Here is a 24,184-nt window from a genome sequence, read left to right as displayed (position 1 = left end):
TGTGGGGAGCTAGGTAACTGATAAGCAAGGTGTTTCACCACAGGTGCTGGCAATCCTACATTACCAGGGCAGTCCAGGAACAGAGGGTTAACCCTAACCCTCATGGAGAGAGTCAGGTAGGCAACCCTGCCTTTTGTTGACCATACAGTGTTAGTACATAGTAGTGCCAGCGATCAGTCACACACATGCCACGTAACGCCTGCATACATAGTTACAGTACCTGTGAGCAGTATATACACATTACATGCAATCCCGCACCTGTGTCATCACACTGTCAGGACAGTGCCGACCTGCCGCCTCTGTGTCGGGGGCTGGCTGGTTGCACGGTGGCATCTGGGCAAGCAGGTTTCGCTGTCCCTGCTGTTGCTTCCGGACACTGGCGGGTTATTACAGAGTCTCCTCGTGTTTAAAGGGACACGTCCCTCCCCCTCCCACTCTGCTGCCGCTGAATGTGTGTACCTGCGCTGGGTGCAGCTCTCGTCATATGTACTAAGGAAGAGCCAGGGACAGCAGCCAGCATGACAGCCTTCCAATAATACACAGGCTGCAGGAGCCTCGCACAGGAGGTATGTACTAAAAATCTGTGGCTGTATGCTGTAATGCAGAGATTACTCAGTATGTGTTTTCAGTAGATTACAGGTAACCTCGGAAGTGATAAGGATTTCTTTTCTATTTACTAAACTTCGTCTGATTATAACCTTTTACCCATACTTGCCTACCTGACCCTCTTCATGAGGGAGTAAATGTTCTGTTCCTGGACTTTCCTGGTAATGTATGATTGCCATCACCTGTGGGGAGCTAGGTAATTGATAAGAAAGGTGTGACCACAAGTGATGACAATTATACATTACCAGGAAAGCCCAGGAACAGAGCATTTTTTCCCTCATGGAGCGGGTCAGGTAGGCATGGCAGGCGACGGGGGGGAGGTCAAAGGGGACACTCGTACCGGGCCCCAGCCTTGTGAGGGGCCCCAGGCCTCTGAGGGGTCAGGGGCTGCAACCCTAGCATTGGTTTTAAAGGTGCCAGCTGCCTGCCTGCACACCTGGATTCCTGGTAGGGTACTTACTTGGAACCCAATCCAGTTACCCCCCCCTTGGTCTGGTCCCCTGTCTAGTTACTCACACTTATGAGTTGAATGACATCTTGCAACACAACAAATTGCCCAACACAAAATGCTGCGCTCTCCCCAATTACAAGGGATAGTGAATATGGTACTTCTTTACTTTCACGGCGCCACTCTAGATAGGACAGATAGGATACTAGATAGGATACGATTTGTATGCGATTTGACATAAGATATCGCATAAGATATAGGATAGGACAGATAGGATACTAGATAGGATACGATTTGTATGCGATTTGACATAAGATATCGCATAAGATATAGGATAAGATTTACTATCCATTTCATTACCCCACTATCCACTAGGGCGTGGAGTGAGAATAGAATAGTGTGGCGAGCGCAGCGAGCCACCGAGCCCGAAGCGTGGCGAGCGGACACGGATGTTGTTTGAAAGCAAGTCCCCAATATCGCATGCCATTTGCATGCAATTCCATAAAATGCATTCCGTGTCCCCTCGCGGGGCTCGCTGCGCTCGCCACGCTTCGGGCTCGGTGGCTCGCTGCGCTCGCCACACTATTCTATTCTCACTCCACGCCCTAGTGGATAGTGGGGTAATGAAATGGATAGTAAATCTTATCCTATATCTTATGCGATATCTTATGTCAAATCGCATACAAATCGTATCCTATCCTATCTGTCCTATCTGTCCTATCTGTCCTATCTAGTGGCGCCGTGAAAGTAAAGAAGTACCGTGAATATAAAAAAAAAATATATATATATATATATATATATATATATACATACAATAAGCAATTTGATAAAAATCAGTGTGCAAGATTGGGGGCTACAGATATATCTGTGTACGGGGCCCCAAGATTTTTGTTGCCAGCCCTGCAGGTAGGCAACCCTGGTTTTACCAGAGGTGACTTCAGCTGCTACCTGACCATACTTATTATATTTGGGTACCTTGTACACCAACAATATAAGTAATATTCCATTATACAGTATGTAATTTGTACACAAACCAACACCATCCAGTTATAATAGGGCCGCCCAGTGCAGCGCAGTGCCTGTGTAGTGTGTATGACATTGGTGAGCCTGGAATCACCTGAAATATATTACTGGGCCAGTAGTGATGCTGGGACCATGAATGATGTTCCTGTGTTATTGCTGTGTTTAATGCACAGGTGTTATAATGTAGTCTACAGGCCTAAAATGTTTTAACCAAAATAAGGGATAACGTGGTGAGAATGTGTACATACATTATTATTAATAATAATAATAATGTACAAATTCTGACTTACCAAAATATGCAAATTTTACATTTATTTTAAGAATTTACCACCCAGTCAGCTTCTCTTACATGTTACAGACTATGTTTGAAAATGCCAGTTAGGAGCTGACTGCGTGAGCTGCACATCCGCATTCAGCTATACCACATTGCGCAGCGGACACTTCTGGGAGAGTTCCGCAGTTTCAGACATACTGTACATTCTGCAGCTCCTCCAGAAAACCGGTATTTAGCTGCAAATATTCAATGATAAACGAGCCCCTTAATGTCCACAGTACTGTCATATGTATGTGTATATCTATAGCACTTATTCATTAGTTTAATTCCTACTTTTAAGATAAATTTGTTTTTGCAGAAATGCAGATGCAGAAGTGAAATGCATTGTTATATGGCATGCATGTGTGCACCACTAATACCCTTTTCACATGGCATTTATACCGGATGCTATTGCTGAGTTCACTTGGGTCGATGTGAAAATACCACAGTGAAGAACATGGGTCAACCTACCCGGCAATATAACCTGGGTTATAAGAAGGGTTAAACCCAGGTCGCCCCGGGTTCAGTATGAAAGCGTTAGAACCGGGGCGGATCACAGTTCTGATAGCGAAGTGAAAGTGGTCTAAATGCATTTGTCAGACAGATTTTTCACAAGCTGCCTTTTCTTTCTGTGGGTCGCAGGTTGCCCCCAATTTAAAAGAAAAACAAAACTTAAAAAAAAGTGGAAATATGATAAACTATAACATCCCTCCCAAATAGTCAGACTGGCATTTGCAGCCCCATTGCGTATATCTGTCCGGTTCCTCAGTCCTGAAGGGTGTCATGCTGTGTTTGCACTGGCACTTCCGACGGTGTGGACACCTATCTGTGTTTATGCAAGGAGGAGAAAGAGGTGTTGTACAAAGCTACATTGCATAGCATGCAGCCATTATGTGATTTCCAGTCAGAGGACTCTTAATAAATAAAGTCAAAAGCTTTAAATAAATGAAATCTTTTAAATAAAAACATTTAAAAAAAAAAGCAACTTCAAAATTGTTCCTGATCCGGGTTCTCCAGTCATTTCATCGCTTTGCATTTCTATATTTGTACTAGTTAAAATCCCATAAAAATGGCAGCTCCTGCAATGTACTTTTACTTTGAGCTGTGATCGCTTTTATTTTCACTTTGCTCAGTGACAGTTTTCAGTCCACAAATTCTCCACTCCATCCCACCCCAGTCCCTATCTGCTATGACCTCCATTCTGTCTCCACAGCTTCCTCTATCCACATCTGGCAAGTTTGAAACAGATCAGTGTCCCTGCAAAAATTGCTTTCACTATAAATTGTTCCATCAAGCTTTTACTGGTCAGTGGTGGTACTTCACCTCATAGAGGTGAGGAGTAGTTGGTCTTATTTATAGAGCTATATATCTATCTCACTGCTGGTCTGTATCCTATACATTTTGCTTTCTGCTATATTCATGTGTGTATTATTTTTTTACAAACGCGTATGCAGGAAGAATTTCTTGCGGTCAGCGCCGTCCTTTGCGATGATAGTACCTGGATTCCTATCTGCGCAAAGTGCGCATGCGCCGAGTTAAGGCAATGCCTCCGGGAATGCTGGGAGGGATTCAGTTGGATCCCTCACAGCAGAAAACTGTTATAGAAGCCCATAGGTTTCTATGGACAACTCTGATTTTAAAATTGCATTGCCCACAGCATCCAGGCCACTGTATGTAACCCTCCCTTTGGGGTTTATTTACTAGGATTGAAGATGGGATGTTACCCATAGCAACCAATCAGAATCCACAGTATCTATTTAGCACCTTCTAGACAATAATAAATAGTAGATAGAATCTGAGTAGTTGCCCATAGCAACATCACATTTTCAATAGAACTCCCATCTTAGTAAATAAGCCCCTTTGTTTCTACAAAATCTTGAATGAAAGTCAAAAAAAAAAAAACTGATCGGTGTATTGGTATTGCCAGGGTATGCGGATCTACAGGCATCATGACAGCAGGTACTAAAGGCTCACTGCGCTTAAGGTCGACAGGTTCAAAAGGTTGACATGAAAGTAATGGACACATTTGCTTGATTTACCATCCAAGTAGACTAGAACAGGGGAAAGTAACCTGTGCCGGGGCGAGGCCCATTGCCTGGGGGTAGCCTGTGGGGATATACTGTACGTCTCTACTGATGGTGGTTACATAGTACCAAGCAAACAATAAACATGCCTTGACACTTTGGGGGTGATTCAGGTTTCCTCGCAAAGCACATCGGGTTTGCTAATGGACAAAACCATGTGCACTGCAGGTGGGGCAGATGTAACATGTGCAGAGTTAGATTTGGGTGAGATATTGTTTCTGTGCAGTGAATACTGGCTGCTTTATTCTTACACTGCAATTTAGATATCCGGAACACACCTCACCCAAATCTAACTCTCTCCGAACATGTTACATCTGCCCCACCTGCAGTGCACATGGTTTTGTCTATTAGCAAACCAAGGGGGTGATTCTGATTTACTCGCTATATAGCGAGTTCGGCCCTGTTCCGATGTTTTGGGTACTGCCCACGTGCAGCTCCCCTTTGCGAATGGCTTTGGCAATTGCATAGTAGCCGAGCTGTATGTAACCATTGCAGCGGGAATGGGACTCGTCCATGGGAACCCCCAGCTTTTGTGGGCATCCCCATGACGATGGCTGCCGGGGGCAGGACGTCAGCCGCCCACCCTGTCTTCATCCTGCCGCACGCAAATAAGTCAGTTTTTACTGACTTCTATTTGCGAAGTCAGGAGAAATCATCGATGTCCAGAGCTTACTGAGCAAACCAGAATCAGGCCCCAAATGTGCTTTGCAAGCCAACCTGAATCACCCCCTTTGTGTGTTGACATCTTGACCCTGTCTACCTTTTTGTACTTGTCAACGTAATGTAAGTTAACCATACGGTGTTGAGCTGGGCACTGTAGATTTTCTATACCACGCCCGTCGTGACAATCATCCAACAAAGGCAATGTACAGTGCTGTACACCACGACTGCGCTACTCATGGTTCTACCCTCTATCCCGTTTAGGTATTTCACGTTGGATTCCTCTACCAGCCACTAGGCGATGTTTTCAAGGCAACATCTCAAGGTCCTTTTAATCGGGAATGCAGGGTAAGGTCCATTTATACGATGTTCAAAGATAAAGCTCACACCGCAGACTGTGGTTCTGTGGTCAGTACTGTACCCAGCACATAGTCGGTGCATAATCCATCCATCAATCTCCAACCTGGCAACTTTCACTGTTTAAATGATCTAGAATAGTCTGTAAGGGTCCGATGTTCACCATCTAAGGAGGCATTCGTAGGGGAAAGCCCAGCATTTTTATAGGGACTCCCATAAAACGCTGGGTGTTCCCCCTTCTGCCAGCCCTCCCTTCCTGGAGCGAATGTCTCGGCGAGTGTGAAACTTGTCAAAGCCGTTCGCTCCCGGGGTTTGCACATACGCATAATAGTGCCTGCACAAACCCTGAACTTCGGTGACGGACAAATCGGAATCGGCCCCTTTGTACTGTTTTAACTGTCTAGCCAAACCTCTTAGTAGTTTGCCCTGTTCTGTTACTCCAACATAGAGGGGTATTCAATGACCCTGACGGCGATCTATACTGGCGAGAAGTGCCTATAGCTCGCCGTCAATGTATTCAACTCCCTCCCCTTCACTCGCCATTTCCACCTTGCTGGTTCCCTTTGGCGAGATAGAAATGGTGAGTGTGGCCATTATAACGGCAGGGCTCGCCAATAAAGGGATCCTCGCCATCCTCTCACGGCAAGGAATTCTCCTTTACGTTGAACAAGGGGGTTTGACGCGGTACAAACCCTCTCGCTGGCCGCATTGAATACCTTCCAAAAACGTGTAATGTGAGAGAGTTAGATGGGACAGGGGCATTTACAAACTGAAATCTAAATTGCAGTGTAAAAATGAGGGTTGCCGACTTTAAGAATCTCATCTCCGGGAGAAACCCGGAGAGGAGACTTTCAGCTGCATTTCTGGGGGTGGGGCTTGAGTGTGGCATCATTAAGCCCTGCCCCTATGATGCAAAATAGCCAAATTCATGGATCTCTGTAGAGGGGGCGGGGTTGAAATTATGCAATTGTGCCATTTTAGCTCCGCCCCTCCTCTGAGACCTGCAGAATCATATTGCGTTATTTGAATGCCGACGTCGGGGGAATGCCGACGTCGGGGGAAGACCGCCGCGATTGGGGGGCGCAGTGGGGGTCCCCCTGAATCTGGGAGGGTTGCCCACCTTTCCCGGGGGCCGGGAGGGGGACCCGATTTTCGGGAGACTCCTGGCCATTCCGGGAGGGTAGGCAACCCTGGTAAAAATAAAGCCCAGCATTTGTGGCTATATGCAAAAGCTGACAGTATCTACCCTCAGGGGTGTAACTACCATAGGTGCAGGGGGTACAGCTGCTGTGGGGCCCAGAGCTGAGAGGGGCCCACTTTAGATGGGGAGGGACCTGGCTCGGACCTGGCATGAGCATCGGCCTTTCCCTGTGTGGGGCGACCAGCCGCATGCTAGCAATGGTAAAACTACAACTCATGCTGAATCAGGCCCATGGTCTGTAAAGGTGCCCATACACTAGTAAGATTTATCTTCAGATCTGGCTGGTTGGAACAGTTTGTCAGTTTTCCAGCATTTCCAAGCAAATGGTCAACTGAGATTTGCTCTCATACATAACCATGTTTTTGTTCCAACCAGATAAATCTGCGTGTGTATGGCTACCTTAAGAGTAATGTACATTAGACATCCTCGTATGCTCTGTTCTTATTTTTATGTATCTCACATGATATAGTGTGGTTCCCAAAACTGTGTGCCTTGGGACACATGCAGGGGTGCCTTGGGACACATGCAGGGGTGCCTTGGGACACATGCAGGGGTGCCTTGGATTGGTGGTCCAGGAAGAATTCTAATAATTTGTGGCTAATGTAATAGGCATTACCAGTGCTTGTGGCTTCCCAGCATAAAGTATGTGGACAAACAGAAGCTAATCTTGTGCCTCGCCACATAACCAACCCCAAGGAAGACCTAGAAACACATTTCCCAATAAGAATGTTTTTGGCCTAGGGGTGCTGTGAAAAAAAATTCTGATAATCTAGGGTGCTGTGATTCAAGTAAAGATGGGGAAGCGCTGATATAAGGTATTCATGTGTGTGTCATGTATTTCCTGCGGCTGCAGAGTGGGGAAATCGGCACTGATGAACCAGTACGTCAACAGCCGCTTCACCAACTACTACAGAGCGACCATAGGAGCGGACTTCTTCACAAAGGAACTGCGAGTGGATGACAAGCCGGTAACCGTGCAGGTAACCCTAAGAACATGCCCAGAGATTTACCTGATTACGGGGAAGACATTTTTGTATATTTCCTGGTAATAAATATATTTTTTTTAAATGGGGGAGATTCAGGTGCGAGCTGAATTCGCTCCCCTGGACGATTTTTGAGTGTGCAAAACCCCAGAGCGAACGCCTTAAGCAAGTTTCTCACTCAGTGGGGTGTTCACTCATATATACGCTGCGAATATACGCAGCCTAGCAACCCGGTCTGAATCAGGCCCAGTATGTGTAATATGCAACTTTACTATGCATACCTCCCAACTTCTGATTAAATGAAATAGGGACAGCCGCGCGAGCGCCCGAAAAGGGGGCGGGACGTATGCAAATGAGGGTACGACTTATGCTAATTAGCCGCGACCTCATTTTCATGCGAGAATAGACGCTGTGCGCATGCGCACTGCGTCTATTCTATTAGATTGGGGGGTCTCCCAACTGCCACCCCCCGCAGCGGGACAATGCCTGCTGCGGGTGGGACAGCGGGACAGCACCCGAAATCGGGACTGTCCCGCTGTAATCGTGACAGTTGGGAGGTATGCTATGTAGCGAGGTTCATGTAGATGGGTAAATTGTATGCATCCACACTAGGACTTCCAGTGATGTTAATAAACACAGCTATGGATGCTGCAAGTGTCAGGTTGCATCGTATGCAATATGTGATGCATGGTGACCTTAATTCAGATGAATCCCAATGTAAGAACCAGAAATCCTCAATCTCTGGCAGGTCAGGCCACTTGCTCACACACCCTGAGGCAGGGGGTGGGCAATTCTTGTCCTCAAGAGCTACCAACAGAGTTCGTGTCTCATGTAGGGCGGGATGTATTAATATACATCGCCGCCCTTCGCCGGGTGTCCGCCGCGATGCTGCCGCATATGTACTAACATATGCGGCTGGCATCGCGGTGCGATACCTGTACTGTGGTCTGAGGGGGGACTCCGTCTCCTCCCTGCCGGCTCCTGATGCCTACACGCCGGGGACAGCTAAGCAGGCTGTCCCCGGCGCCGCCTCCTCCCCGCTGCAGCCGGAAGGACGTCCGGCTGCGTTGATAGGGGGAGGAAGGGCTTACCTTCCGGGGTCCTGGAGGACCTGCAAGAAGGTAAGCCCAAGGGAGGGGGAAAGGGGGGGGCGGCGGGGTTGCGGCGAAAAGAAGCCCATAGGCTTCTATAGGGTATCGCCACCCCAGAAGGTATGCATGTGTGTGTGTATGTATGTGTGTATATCCCCCCCCCCTCCCGCGATTTGCGACCCCCTCCCACAATTGTAGCCCCCCGCGATTTGCGGGACCCCCGCGCCACCCCCCCCCCCCCCCCCCCCGTGCGCAGCTCCCGCGATTTGCAAGACCCCCGCGACCGCCCTCCCGCAATTTGCAGACCCTCTCCCGCGGACCCCCCTCACGCAATTCACGGCACCCCCCCCTCCTGAGATTCGCAGACCCCCGCATCCCGCGATTCATGCCCCCTCCCGCGATTCACGGACCCCCACGTGCCACCCCCTCCCTTGATTCACGTCACCCCCCGCGCCCCTCCCGCGATTCACGGACCTCGACAACCCCCCTTCCCGCGATTCAAGCCCCGCCCCCTCCCACTAATCGTGGATCCCCGCACATCGCGCCCCCCCTCCCGCAATTTGCAGATCCCCTTCTGGCAATTCCACCCCCCAGCGGACCCCAGCGGACCCCCGCGACCCCGCATTTCACGTACCCCCGTGACAATGGGGGATCCTATACCGCCACAAGCAGGTACCGCCCCTAGGTGGGAAATCCGGCCCTGGCTGCCGCGCTGCAGGTTCCCCCACTGCCAGAAGGGACTCCACGGTCCTCTGCACCAGCGCCACAACTTTTATCAATGTCTTGCCCACATACCACTATTATACAGCCTCCTGCTCTCATGCACGCTCACTCCCTCCCAGTGGGAGGAGACGCTCACCCACTGCCGGGAGCTGCATACTGTCCCCCACCCTCCTCCAGTTCTAGGGATGCCCATCGACCATCAATGATTTCAAATAATCGATGGTTTATGGCCGATGTTGAATACTTTTGCCATCGATGTGGGAGGACCAGATGGTTTCCCTACATCGATGGCAAAGAAGAACCGATCAAGTTTCAATTTTTTTTTTAAGGTGCCGGGACACGGAGCATAGCTCCGCCCCCCCCCCCCCACACCCGGAATTCCCGCCACCAAGTTCTGATTGACCCACGGCCTATTCAGTCAGATATAATGGATGACCATCGATAGCTACAACAATCGATGGTTATCCAAGTAATATGTTACTACTATCGATGGCAGGGTGCAAAATCGCCATCAATGCCAACCATCGATGGCGTCTGCCCCAATGCCTATCCCTACTCAGCAACAGCCAAAAACCTTTACTACCCCTCATGCCCACACACCTCTATCACTGCCCTGCCTCCTGTTCTCCTGCCCCGTAACTTCCGCCAGTGGGGACCCGCTCACCCTGTGTTTCCCACATTCCCCTATCATGCTTTACCACCCAGCCTCCTGCTCTCATGCACCCTAACTCCCACCCAGTAGGAGGAGACACTGACTCAGGGGCACCGTCCTGTACTCCTGTGCTGCCACGCTGGACCCTCACCCACTGGCAGAAGCTGCACAGTGTCCCCCACCCTCCTCTTTAGTCCCCCGTATGCCCACACACCACTATCACTACCAGCTTTCCTGAACCGCCACTGGGGAGTCGCTGACGCTGTGTTGCCCACATACCCCTATCATGCCTCATAGCCCAGCCTTCTGCTCTCATGCACCCTAACTCCCACCCAGTAGGAAGAGACACTGACTCAGGGCCACCGTCCTGTGCTGCCACGCTGGACCCTCACCCACTGGCAGAAGCTGCACAGTGTCCCCCACCATCCTCTTTAGTCCCACTTATGCCCACACACCCCTATCACTACCCAGCCTCCTGTTTTCCTGTGTCGTGACCTCCGCCAGTGGGGAGCCGCTGACTCAAAAACACCCTACTATACTATTGCACACACACACACAGCCCCCCTCCCCACACCCACAAATGTCACTGTACCCTCCACACTATCAATGTACATCTTACTCTGTAACCGCTTTTTAATTAAACAAAACAATACACACCCCCTTCCAAATGATATGCTCTCTATTTAACACATTTCACCTATAACTCAAGTTGCAATACAGGGCATCTTACATACAATTCTAACCATATTTCTCACAATACAAACGTTCACAAATTAAGGGGGCACAGCCCCTTACGCCGGTGTGAAGAGCGCCCGTAGGGCGCAATGAATCCCCTAGTATATATATTTACATACCATACCGCAATGACAAGTCAACAGACTCTCGATTACGCAGCAGTAAAAGTTCATAAGCATAGGCCTGTATGCTTTTTCTGCCCCCCCCCAAAAAAGGTGTTGCTATATATCTATAATTATAATAATGTACTGATTAATAAAAGCATTGCACTCTACTCCTGTGCAGTATAATGTACTATATGTATAATGGGTAGCGTAACTGTACAGTCAGGAACCTGACCCATAGTGGAAGGGGTGGACCCTCTAGCAGTAGGACCACTAGGGGTTCCCCTGTGGGCCCATCCAGCACTGGACCCTTGTTCATTCAAGTGGAGCTGCTGTGTTTCTTGGGTCAGCAGAAGAACATTTAGGAGTCATTATGAAAATGGGTTTAAACTGGATGAATTAGCTTAATTGCCATTCTAGTGTTTATCGATGTTGGTCTTCTGTGATACAAGTAATAACCAACTCTCTCCTAGATCTGGGACACGGCGGGCACAGAGCGCTTCCAGTCCCTGGGCGCTGCGCTGTACAGGTGCACAGACTGCTGCATCTTGGTGTTTGACGTTACATCCCCAAGTTCTTTCCAAGCTCTCGATGCCTGGCAAAAAGAATTCTTGGTACAGGCTGATCCACCCTCCCCAGATAAATTCCCTTTCGTGGTCATAGCCAACAAGACAGACCTAGAGGAGCGCCAGGTCAGTATGTGGCTTTGCACTGCGTCAATCACTTCTGCAGGTTGCGCCATGTTGGTTTGCTACAAATCAAAATAAATAGTGTAACTAAACAAAGGACAAAGGAGATATTGTTCTGTTGTATAGCTATCATTATTTACGGCCATTGCCGGGAAGTAGAGCACCTGTAAATTGCAAGGGAACGGTATCATTTATACATTGTAATATCTGTTATTGCTCCAATTCCCGGCACCCCTTGGTGTATCCTGTCACAGCTCCTACACAGAGGCTATTAGAGGTACAGTGTCCGCCATGTAACCTGTCCTAATTCAACTTTAAAGAACTAGGACCATCAGTCCTCAAGCTCGGTCCCCAAACGGTTGTATGTTTTTCCAGGTCTCCTCGCACCAAGGGATCTTTTAAAATGTCTCCTACCACGTCACTCTGAACTGAGAACCCGGGTTATTGCTGAAGCAAAACAGTGAAACAGTTGACCCTGGTTGGCTGCAATTGAGAGGCAGACCCGGATAAAGTCTAGAAGGATGCTGATGGGCAGGCTCAGGTGCACTTGGAATTGACAATCTCTCATGCTGTGTACACATGGTGCTATTCAAGCCCTATTTGATCGGGATGGAATCGAGCCAAATGTATGCATTTGATTTTGACTGTATAGCACAGATTTGTACTATATAGTCATGGCTGCACTGTCTATTTGGCTATTCAATTTCCTGATGTGAACGGAAGTCTGCATCAGGATCGAAAGCTTAAAACCATGTTTGTCGAGGACTCTGGCACCCAAACTCCCGAGTCCTCCCCCAAGCCTGCCGTATGCTCACTGCAACTAATGGCGGTGGGGGCAGCGGAGGGTTGCTCCGACATGCGGTCGCTGGAGTGGAGGTGCAAGGGGGAGCGACGGGAGGGGAGCTACCACTGTGTGTGTGTGTGTGTGGGGGGGGTGCCCGGAGAGGTGATGCACCACTGGCACACACCTATCAATCAGTGGCATGCACAGAATTTCTCAGGCGAGCCAACGCAGCTCAGCCCGAGAAATCTCCGAGCATACCACTGAAGTGGTTATAGGGGTAAGTATAGCTGATGCCCCAGCACTGACCCATGTCATCCTGAGTCAAACACGGGTCAGAGACGCAGCTTCAGAGTGAGTAATGACTACACCTCTGCACCTGCCAGGTGACACCAAAAACGTGAGCTGTTTGCGGAGCCCTGTACTAGATAAGTGGTTCTTAAAGTCCAGTCCTCAAGGCACCCCAACAGACCATGTTTTAAGAATATCCATATTTAAGCACTGGTGACTAAATTAGTACTGTACCTCAGTTTGTTATACCATCAATGGACAAGCATGGATATCCTTAAAGCCTGGATTTGTTGCCTTGAGGACTGAGGGCCTAATGATCGGACTGGGCCTAGTTCCGATGGTTGGGGACCGCGCATGCATGTATTTGCGCATATGCAGACCCTGGCACCAAGCAGCTTTGGCGAGTTACACACTCGTTGGGACATTTGTTGCGGGGAGGGAGGGGAGGAAATGGTGATGGACCATGGGATCGCCCAATCCCTCTTCAGTGCACACCGAAGGAAATAATAAAAGTCAGTTCAGACTTTTATATCCAAAGACAAGAGTAATCATTCAATGGTCGACCACATGTGAGGGGATGTGTTAGTGAACACATCCCCTCTCATGGTACCGAGGGGATTGGGGGAGGGGGGATTCAGCGGGCAGCGTTTCCGCGCTCGGTAAGCAGCGATTACCGAGTCAACATGCATCACCCCTATAGTATTCCAGTCAATAGCTGACAGAACAAGCCCAAATTCACAGTGCTGGAAATTACTGTGATGTGAATCCATCAGTCAGGGTAATATTCTATTCCCAGGCACATACTATACAATACAATACAATACAACGGTTGGTGATGAGCAAGAGCCGGTTTTAGCACAACCACAGTATTTGGTATGGTGCAGACCTGGTCTTAGGGACCCATCACTAAATAGCCGAGCAAATATTGTACATTAAGTAACAGATAGACAATGTGAATGTCTTTTTGAATTGCATGGTGTGGTTGCTGTTCCTGTATCCTCGCTGTCACTCTGCTGGAGGCTGTCCACACCATTCATCACTGTTTGCAGTAATGCTGCCTTGTGCTTGCTTGTCTGCTATAGACATATTTACAACGTGGCACATGTATAAGAGAGCGTGACCTAACCGGTCTGCAAACATTTACTAGCACACACGTTGTGTACAAATCTAGCTTTTCTTCAGGATTGTCATTTGGTGCATCTGTAACTTCTGCAGAAAGCAGCTCAGAGCCCTGAGAGAGTGTTGATTGTGTAAAATAGTAGGAGCCAGGAAGGTGCCGGATGACCTCCCGAAAGTCGGGATTCCGTCTTACAGGGGCTATTCTCCCTGGTGGGGGTCCACGACCCCCACCAGGGAGAATAGAACCTGTTGCCAGCAGTCGGGATTCCGACATCGGTATAATGACTGTCAGGATCCCGATGGTCGGAACGGCATACCACCCCTGAGCCAGGGGTGAAGAAAGGGATCAATAGGTGTATTTTAGGGCCACCTTAACGTTTAGGCAAACTGGCAGCAGTCCAGGGTCCCATAATTCTAGGGGCCTCCCAGCAGGGGCAGGTGGTGTTGACTCAATCAGCCACGAGGCAGCATTCTCTACCTGCCTAGCATGCTGATTGGTGGATGGCTGGATGGAACTATCCACCAATCAGAGTACAGCATTCTCTACCTACCTCCCAACCAGCAGCAAGACAGTCAATGGCTATCCGCATGCTGATTGTTGGATGGCATGGGCTCAGTGGCGTAACTATAAATTTTGCTACCCCCTGCTAAAAAGTTTGTGGTGCCCCCCACCCCACCCAGGCTCCTCTCCAGCGTGTTTCCCCAGCGTGTGACGTAATGACGTCACACGCATAACGGAGAAGCTGAAGCAGGATAGAGGAAGAGAGACGAGGATACAATGATGCATCCCAGGCCACCCTAGCACGCCCATCCGCCCGCCCATCCTGTACACCAGGGCTGGGCAATTGCGGCCCTCCAGATGTTGATGGACTACACATCCCAGCATGCCTTGCATCAGTTTAAGCATGGCCACATAGCAAAACTAATGCAAAGCATCCTGGGATGTGTAGTTCATCAACATCTGGAGGGCCGCAATTGCCTAGCCCTGCTGTACACAGTAGCCAATAGCCAGCTCTGTGTACAGTCAATTGAATCAGTGGTGGGATTTGTTATCTCTGCCATGGCCGCACTCGCGCTGTAGATGACTCGCCCCTGGTGTTCAGCCCGTGGGCAGCAGCAGGCAACAGCATCTCAGTGTGTCGAGCGGGTGCCGGCGCCCACACAGACCCCACTGCTGCTTGCTCCCCCAAGCGGCTGCTGGGACTGCCTTACAGTAGTTACGCCACTACATGGGCTATCCGTGATTAAAAATTGGTTTCCTTCAATGGGTTGCTAGGGGCCCCAGTGCTTTTCTTTACCCAGGGCCTACAATGCTGGTAAGACAGCCCTGTCTGCATTACTTTGCTGCTATCAGGGTAGTTTATCTCTGTGAGAGATGTTCAAAATATCTGCTAAAAAATGCCAGCGTAGCTCACATTTGTTATATAAACTCAAATACAAACTTGTGTAAAAAAAAAAAAAAGATATTTCCTAAATAAGGTAAACTTTACAGGTCATTACGATAAATAAAAATGTTTTCTTGCCAATTTTTACACCTATTTTGACATTCATTTGCCACTCAAAGGGGGGTATTCAATCTTTGGTCACAGCTGAGAATTTGCAGGCAGGATTCAATGTTCTATTTTGTTAAACTTAAATATTTTTCACTACGTCAGAAATGAATTTGGTTCATCCTTACTAGATTGTAAGCTCCATCCGAGTAGGGCCCTCTTCCCTCCTGTTGTCAAAGCCCTCTTCTCTTCACATTTCACTCACAGCTCTCCTATACTCCAACACTCAGTGACCATCTTTGTCCGCATACTCCTCTCCATCATTGGCATCTAGCCTCTAGTTGTATGTTGATTGATTCCTCACTACTTATATCCAAGCTGTATTGTGTATTGAACTGTGGTGCTCTTTATTTGTACTGTATTTTTGTTATTTATTCAATGTTATGCCAAGCTTTGTCTCCCTGTATTGTTCCTTTGTACGGCGCTGCGAAACATTTGTGGCGCCTTATAAATAAAATTATAATAATAATAATAATCCTTGCAGAACTTCCTGAGTTGGCTAGGCTAGTCTTTATATTAAGTTTAATTTATATTATATTAAGTTTCTTTATTGCATATACCCTTTTGATTACTTTCAGATCTTCTCTAATTACACTTTCTGCAGCAGAGGCAGGTGACCGAGCAACATTCTTGTAGTTCAAAAGAAATCTAATCTCTAATTTTATAGCTTTTAGAATGAGGATATATTGTGTCAGTCCTGCGTTTAACCTCTTCCAGTTACACCAGATTCTGGGAGGTATTAAATCTGGGATTCTGACTGTCGGAATCTGATCCGACAATAACTCGACAGTTGAAATTCAATGTTCCAACTGTCGATTGTCAGAAAGTCGGATCTGACGGCCTCCAATGCTGTTGGTAACGGCAGCATTGACTAGGCGAGTGCCACTATTTCCGCCAATGTAAAATGGCAGTACAGATTGAATACCCACTCTGTCTTCTCTAGCCTTCAAGTAGACACATTTGTGCTAGGAGAATAGAACTTTTCCCCTCAGGACCATATATGTAGAAATTTTTAACCGGTCCACCAGAGTCAACTGGGAGGGTTCGGCCAGTGCGGAAAGTCCAGGCACATAGTATGATAAAAAAATGATTTGGATTGGCTGGGGGGAGTATTAAAATAATATATATATATATATATATATATATATATATATATATATATATATATATATATATATATATATATATATATATATATATATATATATATATATATATATATATATATATATATATATGACAAGGGGCTCTCGGCACTCGTCCTTGTAGGTGCAAATACTTGAGGTGCCTTACAATTTTCAGAAGAAAAGATGTAGCAAAGTAGCTGTAGATGGCACTCTCAAGGTTGTACAAATTCTGCGCGGCGGCAGCAATGATGAAATAAAAGAATCAACACAGGCTTGTGTTTCAACGTTTCGGGCAAAGCCCTTTATCAAGACATGAAGACGATAATAAATTGAAACGTTGTATCACCGCCTGGCAGTTGGCTCAATTCTTTAATAGCCATCGCCATATCAAGGACCGAGAGTGCCGCCCGCACAGCCACACGTGTGTGTATGTGTGTGTATATATATGTGTGTGTATGTGTGTGTATATATATGTGTGTGTATATATATATATATATATATATATATATATATATACCCCGTAGATCCCTGAGACCCCGTGTTCTTTGTGTGCAGTTTCATGACTGGTCCACTATAACATACACTGCTACAATGATCATTTGTTTTCTGCTGTGCTCACATGAGATCTAGTCATGCAGAGAAGTAGCTGTTGCATGAAACCAGCCTCAGGAAACTATGAAATGTCCACTCCTAAGGTGTCCTCTGTGGTTTACACATGACTTCCCATGCTAAAATCACAGATTCCAATGGAAAACATAAGAAATCATACATTTCTTCCTGCCCTTATATGACCTGTCCATGGATATAATGGGCCAGATTCTCAAAGCTTCAAAAGTGATAAAAATGGAGAATAATAAACAGCCAGCCAATCAGCTCCTGTCTGACATTTTTCAAACAGTCTGTGACATGGCAGGTAGGATCTGATTGGCTGGCTGTTTATCCCTCTCCATTTTATCACTTTTGAAGCTTAGAGAATCTGGCCCAATGTCATATAGTAGGATGGGACATTTCATATACTGGATGCTATAGAACAGAGTAGCTCATGTGGGGGCACACCAGCTGCTGTGGAACTACATAACCCAGAATGCCTTATCACAGAGGTAAAACTGGCAGGGCACTTCGGGGTGTGTAGCTTGACAGCATCTGCAGTGGTGCATGTTGTCTGCTCCTGCTATGGAAACTCCAAATATAATTATCAGGCGCTGGTCCCTTCTAATGCTGGTACAGTAGGACCATTTCTAATATTTGTCCAGACTGCTGCTCTCATAAACTGACACATATAACACACAATAAAAATAGTCCATTTAAATCAATTGAGATAAAAAAAAATAATAAAATACACCTATAACTATGTTACTAATTCTTTGAAAGCGGCTTACTGTTGTGGATATATAGGAATTCTGTTTTTAATTTTTTTTTTTTTTTTTTTAAATTGATATCAATTTACGGTAGTTGTGTATTATCACGGCGCCCATCGCATCACATCGCATACCACTAATTAAAGTATGCGATGGACCCGATTTCAGCCTTTTCCCGGGCTGAGTATACAATTTAAAAAATCGGGTCACATCGCATGCCATTACAATGGCATGCGATGCGACGCGATTTGCCATTGAGTACCATGTTAAATGGCACCCCCAGACCCGATTTTTAATTGTATACCCACCTTGATGGGTAATAAATATGTAAAATGCCCACCCATTGTTAACGGACCCCCACTATCAACGCCAACCCGAAGCGTAGCGAGCCCACGAGGGGCGGCGGTATGCGTCCTCCGACCTTTTCATACCCCCACTATCCACGTCGGCGTGGAGTTGATTTTATAAAGTGTGGCGAGCGCACGCGCATTACTTCACAGGTATACGCGTCCCCTCGCGGGGCTCGCCACGCTTCGGGCTCGGTGGCTCGCTGCGCTCGCCGCACTTTATAAAATCAACTCCACGCCGACGTGGATAGTGGGGGTATGAAAAGGTCGGAGGATGCGTACCGCCGCCCCTCGCGGGCATGCTGCGCTCGCCACGCTTCGGGTTGGCGTTAGTGGGGTGGCGTTAACAATGGGGGGCATTTCACATACTTATGACCCATGAGGGTGGGTATACAATTAAAAATTGGGTCGGGGGGGGGGGGGGGGGCATTTAATAAAAAATCGGGTGAAATTGCATGCGATGCGATTTTTCATCGTACAATGCCCTGCGATGGAAATCGGGGGCGCCGTGATAATACACAAGTACCCAATTTACTATTTTTATTGTGTGTTGAATGTATGTATGTGTCATTGTTTAGTTGTTATTGGGGTTCATTGAACCTATTATTTTTTTTAAAGAAAATTTGCCTTAATGGAAAGTTAAATAATAAAATGGAATATACTTTTTAATTATATAATTGTCTGAATATTAATTTGACCAGACAGCGCTCTCTAAAAAGAGTTACACATAGGGTCCATTAGGCCCCGTGTGGTATAAAATTTATTATTTTTTTGCTATGGAATCTCATCGATCCTATTTTAAGTCTTAAAATGCTCAAAATGCACATATTAAAAAAAAGCACTAGTCCCACACCCGGGCCTACTCTAGGGCCCTTATTCTGGTTGACTCGCAAGGCTGCAAACTTCGCAGCCTTGCGAGTCCACCAAGAGCTGCCCGCACGGCTGCCCCCCCCCCCCCTGAACCCATGCAGGCATGTTAATGGATGATTTGCATAATCATCCATTCGCAGCCTAGGGTGCGGAGGAGAAATCATTCGATGGTTGGCAACCATCGAATGATTTCTATAGCACTCGCAGATCTGACTGCCCGTGAAACGCTGGGTGTTCATATATGCAAATTGCCTGGCCCGCTGCCCCACACCCAGACTTCTGTATGCGAGCACTGTGGGCACTCACACAGCGGCTATATAAACCTATGCGCAGTCGCAAACATTCGGTTCCCTGTGCGAACGCACGGTGGACTGATTGAATCAGAATACCCCCCTAGATGCCGTCTTTGGCTGGTGGATCAGATTAAACCCCATACACACTGGGTGATAAAATTAGTGATACTGCTTATTTTAGGCCCATTTGAGTGACATCGGCCAGTGTGCATGCTCCTGCCGATGGACAATGCATGCTCCCACGGGTCGTTATCGATTAACGAGGGCCATGCTGTAGAAAAAGTACATGATAGAGACCTAAGCTCAAAAGCGAGAACTGCAATATAGTTTACTGTCCTTGCTCTGAGTATTTCCATAGCTGTAGTAACTATTCACCAATTTGCTTTGTTACAGGTGCTTTCTCGTCAGGTACTTGCATGGTGTAAAACGTGCAATGCAGAATACTATGAGACCAGTGCTAAGGAAGCAGTGAATGTGGAGGAAGCATTTCGTGGAGCCGTCAGACTAGCCCTGAAACATGTATGTACCAACAAATACACACTATTATATTAAAAGGGGCTGCACTGGAGACCAGGTCTGGACATTCTGCGGGGAAACATTGTGGGTTATTCAACATCTGTTGCGGTTTTGTGGAAAATTGCAAAACTACAACTGCTGTCACTAGAAGGAAGGTTGACACAAGCATTCGGTTGACAATGGGAAGGTTGACATGATTTTTGTTTTCCCCGGATGCCGACATAGTCAACATGGACACCATCAAAGTTTACTGCTGCACTCGTCATGCTGCACTTGGCTATTTTGTTCTCATACAACACCGTAGTGGATATTTGGTATGTGTCGGCTCCAAAAATAAAAAAAATAAATAAAAAAAAACCTCATGTCAACATAATGCTTATCGACTCATGTTGACCTTCCAACCCTGTCGACTACAGCCATGTCAACCTATTTCAGGTGTCGATCTAATGGTGTGTACACACGGTAGATGTGCCTTAAGATCCTATCCACGATCTGATCAGATAGGATCGTGGATAGGATCTTAAGGCACATCCGATTTGCATCCTATCTTGACTACATAGTGCAGATCTGCACTATATAGACAAGGCAGCCAAGACTTTCTGGCTTCCGATACGTGAACGCGCATCGGGATCAGATCGGGATCGCAAGGGTTAAAACCCTTGCGATCTGCATCCGATGTTGATCCGATGCCGATCCGATGTTGACTATATCATCAACATCGGAAAGGAAATCGGACCGTGTGTACACAGCATTAGCTCTATCAACCTAATGCATGTCGACTTAAGTAGGGCTGACCTAGTCACTGTATCCCATCCAGCATGGGATCCCTGCGATTGCAAAACTGCAAAGCCCCCTGCCTGCATGGCCCAGCTGTAAAGCACTCGCATAACAATGGTAGCCCCCTGCCTGCACAGCCCAGCTGCAAAGCACTCACATAACAATGGTAGCCCCGCCTGCACAGCCCAGCTGCAAAGCACTCACATAACAATGGTAGCCCCGCCTGCACAGCCCAGCTGCAAAGCACTCACATAACAATGGTAGCCCCGCCTGCACAGCCCAGCTGCAAAGCACTCACATAACAATGGTAGCCCCGCCTGCACAGCCCAGCTGCAAAGCACTCTCTTAACGATATTAGCCCCCTGCCCACACAGCCTAGCTGTAAAGCACTCGCATAACAATGGTAGCCCCCTGCCCGCACGGCCTAGCTGTAAAGCACTCACATAACAATGGTAGCCCCCTGCCCGCACAGCCTAGCTGTAAAGCACTCGCATAACAATGGTAGCCCCGTGCCTGCACAGCCCAGCCCAGCTGCAAAGCACTCCCATAACAATGGTAGCCCCCTGCCTGCACAGCCCAGCTGCAAAGCACTCGCATAACAATGGTAGCCCCGCCTGCACAGCCCAGCTGCAAAGCACTCGCATAACAATGGTAGCCCCGCCTGCACAGCCCAGCTGCAAAGCACTCACATAACAATGGTAGCCCCGCCTGCACAGCCCAGCTGCAAAGCACTCACATAACAATGGTAGCCCCGCCTGCACAGCCCAGCTGCAAAGCACTCACATAACAATGGTAGCCCCGCCTGCACAGCCCAGCTGCAAAGCACTCACATAACAATGGTAGCCCCGCCTGCACAGCCCAGCTGCAAAGCACTCACATAACAATGGTAGCCCCGCCTGCACAGCCCAGCTGCAAAGCACTCTCTTAACGATATTAGCCCCCTGCCCACACAGCCTAGCTGTAAAGCACTCGCATAACAATGGTAGCCCCCTGCCCGCACGGCCTAGCTGTAAAGCACTCACATAACAATGGTAGCCCCGCCTCCATAGCCCAGCTGTAAAGCACTCACATAACAATGGTAGCCCCCCACCTGCACGGCCTAGCTGTAAAGCACTTGCATAACAATGGTAGCCCCCTGCCCGCACAGCCCAGCCCAGCCCAGCTGCAAAGCACTCCCATAACAATGGTAGCCCCCTGCCTGCACAGCCTAGTTGCAAAGCACTCACATAACAATGGTAGCCCCGCCTCCATAGCCCAGCTGTAAAGCACTCACATAACAATGGTAGCCCCCCACCTGCACGGCCTAGCTGTAAAGCACTTGCATAACAATGGTAGCCCCCTGCCCGCACAGCCTAGCTGTAAAGCACTCGCATAACAATGGTAGCCCCCTGCCCGCACAGCCTAGCTGTAAAGGTAGGCCACGGGCTGCTTTTTTACAGCTTGCAGTGGCTGTGTGAAACATTGTGAAGCTACTTTTAACTAATATATACAAAAAAAGTATATGGAATATTTTGTGGGGGGTTTTCTTTTTGGTACTTGTGTACAATCACGGCTCCCACGATGTCCATCGCATAGCAAAAAAATAGCATGCGATTTTTAACAGAAATGCATTGAAATTAGTATCAAACCTGTTCAATGGCCCCCAAATGTCATTTTTGAGGCTGTACCACCCCCACTATCAACGCGAACCCGAAGCGTGGCGAGCGCAGCGGTACGCGTCCTTATGACTACACTGATATCTTCACAGGTATAAGCGTCCCCTCGCGGGCTTCACAGGTGTCCGCGTCCCCTCGCGGGGCTCGCTGTGCTCGCCACACTTTCTATTCTGAACTCCACGCCGACGTGGATGGTGGGGGTATGAAAAGGTCGTAGGACGCGTACCGCCGCCCCTCGTGGGCTCGCTGCGCTCGCCACGCTTCGGGTTCGCGTTGATAGTGGGGGTGGTACCGCCAGAAAAATGACATTTGGGGGCCATTGAATATGTTTCATACTAATTTCAATGCATTTGGATACATTTCTGTTAAAAATCGCATGCGATCGGATCGCATGCGATTTAAAAAAAAAAACACAAGTACCTTCTTTTTTTTTTTTTTTAACACCATTATTTTTTGGGCATATGAAATGATTATAGAATGGAGGCCTCTTAAATTATGAGTGAGCAATTTGAAGCTCAACCCCAAAAATAATTCTGTGCAATACTAGGTGCTGGTAACTAGCGCTGTATGATGCAGTGTGTGTGTGAATGCTACAATGATGTACACTAACTCTGTTTATGCTAACTGTACCCAATGTTTGCCTTGTGTTACAGCATGGAGAACTAGGACAGAATTCTGCGTGCGAGTCTGTGTCCTTATTAAACGAGGAAGGCCAGAAAAAGCAAAAATGTGGCTGTTAACTTTGCACATACATCACGTCACCTGTACCTGGATGTGTTGATCAGACTCGAACAATTTGTCATATGTTTCATGCTATAAACTAGATCAGTAAGACGCTGGCACCCTGCAAGTATAAACACAATTAAGAGAAACTTACACCTGAAGTGTGGGCTTTCTGCAAATATCTGTCATTTGCTTGCTATCGAAAGGATCTACTATACGGAACGGAACAAATTATGTTTTTTTTCCTTTACTCAAAACCCTTTCTCTTATTGATGGTCAAATATTGCAGTGTGAAGATTAACTGCAAATAAGATATTGTGTAGGAAGCACCAATCCAATACAGTACATTTTATTGTGCTTTATTTTCTCTTTAGGCGCACCACGCCTTGACACATTCTTTCTGTCTTTGCTATTATTTCGATATAATTGTGTTAGTAACTATTCTCTAGTACAACTAAAAGAAACAAATAAACAGGGGGCCATAGGACATTGGGCACAGTCCTGTGCGACTGATTCCTACATCTCTCGCTGAAGCACCAATACAGCAATCAGCTCACTGATTGGAGATGGGTATACAGCTGTTAAGGCCAACATGCATTGGGTTGACCACTGAAGGATGACACATGAAATAGGTTGACATGCCTAAGGTCACCATTTTTGGAGCCAACGCGGTATTTCATGCCCTATCATCCACTAGGGTGTGGAGGAAGAATAGAATTTTGTGCCCGAAGCCTGGCGAGCCATGCAAGGGGACGTGGTACACTTTGGGCCTTATTCTAGTTCACTCTTTCTGACAAAATCCTTCTTAGATGGACAAAACCATGTGCACTGCAGTGGGGCAGATGTAAAATGTGCAGAGAGAATTAGAATTAGATTTGGGTGAGTTATTTTGTTTCTGTGCAGGGTAAATACTGGCTGCTTTATTTTTACACTGCAATATAGATCTCACTTTGAAGTAAAGCCCCACCCAAATCTAATTCTCTCTGCACAAGTAACATCTGCCCCACCTGCAGTGCACATGGTTTTGTCCAAGAAGGATTATGTCAAAAAGAATGAACTAGAATAAGGCCCTTTGTGCCTATGTCGACATTTGGGGGGGGTGGGGGGG

At 47.4% G+C, this 24,184-nt stretch overlaps 1 protein-coding gene across 2 annotated transcripts; it reads left to right on the top strand.

Moving 5' to 3' along the window:
- The first annotated feature begins 250 nt into the window (after positions 1 to 250).
- On the top strand, positions 251 to 23,414 carry LOC146035446 (ras-related protein Rab-7a-like). 2 transcript variants are annotated; one of them, XM_083158888.1, is made up of 7 exons: positions 251 to 566; positions 3,604 to 3,722; positions 5,399 to 5,482; positions 7,546 to 7,672; positions 11,454 to 11,672; positions 19,799 to 19,924; positions 23,007 to 23,414. In XM_083158888.1, exons 3-7 carry the CDS (start codon positions 5,436 to 5,438, stop codon positions 23,091 to 23,093), a joined length of 606 nt encoding a protein of 201 aa, XP_083015014.1. In that variant the 5' UTR covers positions 251 to 566; positions 3,604 to 3,722; positions 5,399 to 5,435; the 3' UTR covers positions 23,094 to 23,414. The 2 variants fall into 2 exon arrangements, with proteins under 2 accessions (XP_083015014.1, XP_083015013.1); XM_083158887.1 differs by lacking the exon at positions 3,604 to 3,722 and having other exon boundaries at positions 253 to 566.
- The last annotated feature ends 770 nt before the right edge of the window (positions 23,415 to 24,184 follow it).

This window comes from Crinia signifera, chromosome 9 (genome assembly GCF_055691185.1).
Source record: "Crinia signifera chromosome 9, ASM5569118v1, whole genome shotgun sequence".
NCBI lineage: Eukaryota > Metazoa > Chordata > Amphibia > Anura > Myobatrachidae > Crinia > Crinia signifera.
The sequence above is the reverse complement of the archived record's forward strand: the minus strand, read 5'-3'. Positions and strand labels throughout refer to the sequence as shown.

Coding starts and splice junctions, on each gene's coding strand:
- LOC146035446 (XM_083158888.1), top strand. CDS start 5,436: ATGTTTTCAAGGCAACATCTCAAGGTCCTTTTAATCGGGAATGCAGG. Junction 7,673..11,453: donor ACAAGCCGGTAACCGTGCAG/GTAACCCTAAGA, acceptor ACTCTCTCCTAG/ATCTGGGACACGGCGGGCAC. Junction 19,925..23,006: donor TCAGACTAGCCCTGAAACAT/GTATGTACCAAC, acceptor CTTGTGTTACAG/CATGGAGAACTAGGACAGAA.